Source organism: Thermobia domestica, chromosome 11 (assembly GCF_964235325.1).
Source record: "Thermobia domestica chromosome 11, izTheDome1.hap1.1, whole genome shotgun sequence".
Classification (NCBI taxonomy): domain Eukaryota; kingdom Metazoa; phylum Arthropoda; class Insecta; order Zygentoma; family Lepismatidae; genus Thermobia; species Thermobia domestica.
The window spans coordinates 244,126,102-244,133,637 of record NC_137464.1 but is presented as its reverse complement, the minus strand read 5'-3'; the positions used below and the strand labels follow the sequence as shown (position 1 = coordinate 244,133,637).

General features: G+C 32.9%; 1 protein-coding gene across 2 annotated transcripts in view; it reads right to left on the bottom strand.

Annotated features, from left to right (window-relative positions):
• LOC145664877 (salivary peroxidase/catechol oxidase-like) overlaps positions 1-7,536 on the bottom strand; it is a 227,966-nt gene that overhangs the window by 23,250 nt on the left and 197,180 nt on the right. For both annotated transcript variants that reach the window (XM_081731923.1, XM_081731924.1), the window contains 3 exons: positions 5,186-5,304; positions 4,468-4,627; positions 1,078-1,236 (listed from right to left, as the gene is read on the bottom strand). In XM_081731923.1, the coding sequence (XP_081588049.1) occupies positions 1,078-1,236; positions 4,468-4,627; positions 5,186-5,304 (438 nt within the window). The remainder of the gene's footprint in view (positions 1-1,077; positions 1,237-4,467; positions 4,628-5,185; positions 5,305-7,536) is intronic.

Here is a 7,536-nt window from a genome sequence, read left to right as displayed (position 1 = left end):
ACGTGTTCCACATTTGGGGCCGACCCTGCTTTTAGGAATAATAAAGAAAACTTTCCCTCAAAAGAGTTTGAGATTTTCGCTCTGCATTTATAAAATTTTATGAAGAAATTTCAGATATGTAGTATGCAATCACTTATGTGACCATTTTAGAAGTTTAAAATGTTCTAAACACATAAATCATCAAAATTTTCATGAATCTGCACAATTTTGGTAATCGGCATAATTCACACCAGTTTTTAACATTATAAATACAATTGTGAATTATTAAATATAGATTTTTTGTCTTATCTTTGTATTCTCCCGAAGCCTAACAATCATTATGCAAGTAGCTACTAAGCCAGCAGCAGTCTAGAGGTCTGCACGGGCCTGAATTTTTAGCCCGGGCCCAGCCCGGACCGTGAATTTATAATGTGAGGCCCAACTCGAGTCCGAAATATGTTTTAGCACTTAGGCCCGAGCTCGTGTGATAATCAAATGAGCTCAAAATAAGCCCGAATTACAGAAGCTTAATAATGAACGCAAAATAGTATTTTCATTTACAACAATTAGAGGTTTAATTTTGTGGTTGTACTTTTAAAAGTTCTCCAGAAAGAATGGTCCAATGAATATCGATGTATCGATAACATGATGAGTATTATCTTCAAACAACATTCAACTCCCATGCTTCCCCAATTCTACACACGACAATTGCTAGATGAGTTTCTATGGAGAATTTGGACAAGAGTGGAACGGAAGGATAAATCCAGTCCCCACTGGGATCGAAACCAGGATGTTTGGTTGCTAAGTAGACGTCTTACTGATCACGCCATTACGACCACTTCAAAACCAGGATGTCTGGTTGGTAGATAGACGCCTTATTGACCACGGTACTGTGACTATTTTGAAACCAGGATGTCCAGTTTGTAGGTAGACGCCTTACTGACTACACCACTATGACTATTTTGAAACCAGGATATACGGCTGGTAGGTAGACGCCTTACTGACCACGCCACTACAACTATCTTGCAAATATCTCTATCTTGATATATGTAAGATTTACGAACAAATGTAAGTGTGCTGTTTAAGGTCACTACTTACTTTTTCAATAGATTAGCATATACTTGATCCAGAGGATGTCTTCCCTCAATATGCACAGAAGTATGATGATGATGAGATGGCGGAACATCATTGTGTTCTTGCCATGGTGTGAGATCAATCCATGGTATCTTTGGACTACTACAGGAAACACGTTTGTTACTGAAATAAACATAATCAACAACATTTATACGTATAATAATTACCGTAGACATCGTTACATTTTGTAAGTTAAAATAAGTCACTATGAGGTACAGAAGATTAAAGTTCTAGAATAATAGGAAAGATTTTTTTTTTTTTTTTTAACAAACTGTAGGTTTAGCAAGCCTACATGAAAACATGTTTTGGATATTATTTTTTTGTTTAATTATATCATATCTATTATTTAATATACAAATAATGATGCGTTATGGCACAACAATAAAATGTTACAGAAACTTCAATGTAGTATCTCTAAAGCATTGTGACATCTGAACTTTTTTTGCCAATCTGAAGCTTAGAACATCAACATTCTTCTTAATTAATTTAGTCTTTCTTCTATGACATGAATGATAGGATTCACGTTACTTCTAAAACGACTGATTTTGTTGTGTGGAAAAACAAGTTACTTACACTGATCACCTAGAACTGTTTTCTCAGAGAATTATTAAGAGCCTGCCTTACTAAAAATAATACAAAATTTACCATTTTTATTTTGTTTATTTTTCATAAGTGAAAGGAGATAATGAAATGCAACTTACCACAATCATAGATAATGTTATTCTACAACAGAAAATATGAACCTGAAGAAGTTTCAGTGTTGCCATCCATAGATTATTAAACGTTGCCAGAATAATATTTCCCCGAAAATCTAAGTTAAGGCAGCGACTAGAGGAACGAACTCAACTGCATTTGATTACGTATCATGCTGTCTTGATATCCTGTGAACTACATTTTAAATAACATTATAATTTAATTTTGAAAAACCGAATGTCAAAACTATTTTGTTTATTACAAAATAAATACAATTATTATTTTGAAAAAAATAGCTCACAGGATACCAAAACAACATGATACGTAATTAAATGCAGTTGAGTTCGTTCCTCTAGTCGCTGCCTTAACTTAGATTTTGGGGGAAATGTTATTCTGGCAACACTGAATATTCTTCAGGTTCATATTTTCTGTTGTAGAATAACATTAACTATGATTGTGGTAAGTTGCATTTCATTATCTCCTTTCAGTTATGAAAAACAAGCAAAAGAAAAATGGTAAATTTTGTATTATTTTTAATATGTCAGGCTCTTAAGGTTGGTTTAAACGGACAAGCTTTGTCGATAGATGTCACTACAGTCTTCGTATATCTATTTTTTACCTTTCACAAAAATTCCCGATTTCTCTTACAAATTTTAGCCTAGAGGCTCTTAAGAACCAGTAATTATAAGCGATAATTATTAATTCGCCTTATGATTACATATATTACCTCAAGCATAATGAACTTTTTTAGCCTTAAAACAGTTGTAATTTTTAAGCAAATGTGATTTCTATAGGTAATTTTGAGGAGTACACGATGCTTGAACACACGTGAAATAAAGTAAATAAACCACATATGAAATTATATTTCAAGATTATTGAAACTATGAATCATTACATAATTGTGTTCTTTTTTTTAACTTTTGCTCATATAAGTTCTTGATAGTTATCAAATTATTGAAATGTTAAAATTCAGTTTTTGAACTACTACTCGAGAAATTTTCCACACTTGAAAATTCGAAAAAAAACTTTAGATAATAACACTGCCCATGGCTTGGGATTGAATATTGTAACAAAATAAATACTGACCAAAGCTTTAAAACACATTCTATTTTAAACTATAATGTGTTACAGTTTCGGACATCTACCACATCCTTCATCAGACATGGTATAGAAACATGTTAAGGAGACTAATCACGAAATTAACTGGGATAAGACGGAAGTATTGGAGACAGAGAAGAGAATGCTAATAAGGAAGTGGAAAGAAAAGATTGGATAAAGAAGGTTGGAAGAGATAAGCTGATGAACTGGGCAAGAGGCTTACTTATTAATGAATTATGGCAAAGAATTTTGGGTAGCATGGACAGGAAGATGGAATTTTTAAAAAAAGGCCCTTATAAGAACCAAAAATGGCACGTGATTGGTTGAAAAATGGATACGGGGACTTACGGGATTGGCTGAAGGCTTCACCCAATAGAATTTAGACTTTTTCATAAGGATGACTATACATATGTCTGTATCTTCATTTATATTCCATTCTGTCTGATGAAGAATATGATACACATTCGAAACTGTAGCACATTATAGTTTAAAATATAGTGTGTATTAAAGCTTTGATCAGTATTTCTTTTTTAGAAAACTTTAGAATTCAGCAAAATGATCAAATATGAGGACATCAATAGATAATTGAATTTTATACGAACAAAATGGTGACCTACTATTTTCCGATTTATGTCATGTTTACATTTAGTTTTGTAAATTAAATTATTAATACAAAGAAGGATATATGTACTTAATTGTACGTAATCAATTTATTCATTTGATACTAAGAAAATGTTCACATTCATAAATTAAAAAAAAAAAAAGAATCAAAATATTTTCTTTTTATTAATATTTATAAATAAAAAATGACAGCATTATTATTGTTAAGTAATTAATGAATTTAAAAATTTCTATTTAAACTTGACTACAAGGTATGCCAAAAAAAAGGCAAGTTATTCTGGAATAAGAAAAAATGTGGTTAAGTATAATCTAGGAAAAGGGTAAACTTTACAATACACGCTCCAACTGTAGGACCGCTTAAAAGGGTATAATAGAGTAGGGTAGGACAGAAATGTAATGAAATGAAATATTTAAGTTTTACGAGCAACGTTATGCCGGCTAGGCTAAAGGAGACAGTAATGATGAGAAATGAGTGAAATGGTGTAATGAAAAAGTGGGAGGAAACGGGAGATTACCCGAGAAAACCCCACGCACACGGCATTTGTCCACTGGAAAGCTCATTTGGCGCGAGCTGGGATCGAACCAAGAACCCCATGGACCATAGGTGAACACTCTACCACTGAACTACCGCGACCCTAGGGTAAGATAGAGTAGAGTAAGGTAGGGATAAGTAGGGTAGGGTGGGATAGGGTTAGGTTAGGGTTAGGGAAGTTTGTACCTATTTTGTAAAAATTAATAGAGTGTAATTTCTCGTCTCTACATAAGGATACCAACTGGAACGGGTTGTAAAGTTAACCCTAAAAAAACAACAGAATTATGAAACAATAAAATTAATCTAAATTTATTTTATGTTAAATTTTGTGCTAATAATACCGTAAAACAGGAAATCATGTAAATCAGAGAACATTAAATAATAAGAAAGAAGCAAAAACGAAGACTTACTACTCATCGTCTGCTACAAGAAAGACAAATGGCTGCATTTCTTCTACATCATCAAGATTATCACAAAGTACGCGAGCAAAAGTTACTCGTCGTAGCTGCTTCAATTGTGGAAGGGTAAAAGAATTATCGGTTCCTCCATTTTCATACCAGAACCTATCACCTTAAAAATAAACAAGTAAATAAAAATTAAAAATGAATTTGAATTAGATACATTGTTTTTATACATAAAACGAAATTGCGTTGTGTAATTTTAATTCTAACTTAACAGTAATTGGGATCTCATCAAGCACAAACCTGCGATACAATACTTTAAATGTGAAAGACGGGAAATCATACAGATGAAACTGAGCTTCCCACGGGTTGATCATGTAATTTAATTATGGGAGATTTTATTTTGGCCATTTCATTCATTTTTTCGATTATTCGATTCAATGATTTGTTCTTTCGGTTCCGATGATTCAGCTGCGCATCGATAAGTAAGACCGCTTTAAAAGGATATAGTGTAGTAGAGTAGGGTAGAGTAGAGCAACATAGGAATAAGTAAGGTAGGGGTAGGAACGGGTTAGCTTAAGGTTAGGGAAGTTTTGACCCATTTTTTTAAATAAAATTATGCGGAACTGAAAGAACAAATCACTGAATCGAAGAATCGTAAAAATGAACGAAATGACCAAAGTAAAGACTTGACTTTTAATTATATAAAGGTATTATTGATGCTTACCTTTGCGAAGATTTAGAAATTGCTGGGCTAGAATGCAGGCAAATGTGGCACCAACTAAACCTCCTGGTACTGGTTTCTCTGCCATTGCTCCAGGAAACAAATCTATATCTTGAACATCACTAGGGACAAAAAAGGGAATTGTTACAAGAATAAGGATTGTTTATTGTTAGATATTGTATTAGACAATGGCAAGCTTTAAATTAGCAAATGCAATAATTCTCGTTATTACAATAAGACCTAATACATATTTAACATATACCGTATCAAAGTTGCATTACATATTATAATTAACAAATCAAATATACATAATTAATACACTTTCTACTCTACTATGCGCACACTTGTCTTTTAGCTAAATCTTATAATATTTGTAACTTTTAAAATTTTAAAGCCCCATTCTCAATCTATAAATAATAACAGGTTGCATATTTTCGTACCAATATACTTATTATAACTAGTATTTTATTAAGCTGAACTTGGAATACCTATTACATCTCTTATTACATTTATGCGAATAAACAGGACTCCAAGGTCTTTCCATTCCGTACATACAGCAATTTAATACAAATATTGAAGGAATAACCAGTATCTTAAGATGGTTACAGAAATAATCTGTTAGTTCTCTCTCTCTCTCTCTTTCTTTCTCTTTGGTATTCCTGTTATTAGGCACGTAGCCAAGGGGGGGGGGTCCGGGGGTCCGGACCCTTCCCCCCCTTCGAGACCAGAAATGAAAGAAATTAAGAAAGGATAAAACGAAATGAAATGAAAAAGAAGAATCGGCGTTAAAAATTAAAAAAAAAAACTACAGAAAGCTTTTGGTTACTCTTTCTTATGAAGAAATTTGTATTACTTGCAATACATGGTGGCGAGGTGAGTGGGATATCCTGGAAGAGTCATTGAATTTGAAATTTCTGAAAGTTACGCAATTCTTAGAATTTCTGCTACTAGTCAGGGAGATTTCAAGCTTCTGAAAGCATAATGCCGGTTGTGTAACAGCGTGGACATTTTTGATAATAATTTTTCGTCATTGCATGCTTGCAGTATCAAACATGTTATTTCTAAAACATTTTCTACTACTCCTTTAACCTGTCATTTGGAACAGACAATAGTTGAAGGAATAATAAAAACAAAAAATTATGTAAAAAGAAAGTTCTGTTAACATTTGATTCAACAGAGAAAGGAACGCAGATATTGTAAAATATTTTACAAGACATTATTGAGTTTGTACACTCATGTCCAAAATTATTGTCGCAAGTCTATAAATATGTTGTTGTAGGAGTATAATTTGATAACGAATTCGCCCTGTATTTCTTACAATGTTAGTATGTGTATAATCGGCAAAGACATGTAAATGACAAATTTTGTCAAAAGATCAGTAAATAAGAACAATAAAAAAAAATAAAACTTTCTTGTTCATTTAGCAACATTTCATTTTACTCACTCTAATTGTTGTATTTATAATTCTTTTTCTATGAAATTTACCACAAATAGGGTCTATACATTTCCTGATTATACACATGGTATCAGTATTAAAAGTACCCTGCAAAATCATTATCAAATTATATTCTTACAAGAAGACAGTCATAGATATGCGATAATCATTTTGTACATGAGTGTACTTTTTATAATAGTGAATATGTACTTTTTATAATAGTTGAGATCGTAATGAAAGGAAAATTGTTATATTTGAATGTTCAGAGGAAGAACGTAAATATTGTTCAATACATTTTTTTTATTATTTTACTCGAGATTTCTTCGTAGTTTGTTATTAAAATACTTAGTAACATATCCTCATTTTATTGTCCTAACAAAGCAATATATGTTGATTGTAAAGTAGTTTAGATTGATCGGGCCTTCAGTGTTTCATGTCACGTCTTCCCCCCACCCCCACCCCCGTTATGAAATCCTGGCTAAACGAACCAGTATATGTTTCAGTAAAATAGTTTAGAATGATCGAGCCCCTGGTGTGATGACCACAGTATTTCATGTCACGGACTCCCCCCCCCCCTTCACGAAATCCTGGCTACGTGCCTGCTGTTATTCTTCTTATCACTTTCTTAGAAATACAGTTTGCTCCGTAGAACAATTACGAATACTAAAAGTAAAGGGAAATATGCTGTAACTAATAGTATACTCGTGATTACAACACGGGCGTCAATCCACTGGGGATACCGGGAACGTGTCCCCTCCAATATTTGCAAAACGGTTTTCGTCCGGCCAAATATTTCAGGCAATTTAGGCCCCAAAACAGGCTCAACTATGTAGCAGTTTTCTACATCCACAAAACAATATTAGACAAAGTGAATATATATCTTTTGGGCAATGAAGGTGAAGGTGGAGTAAATTGTAGA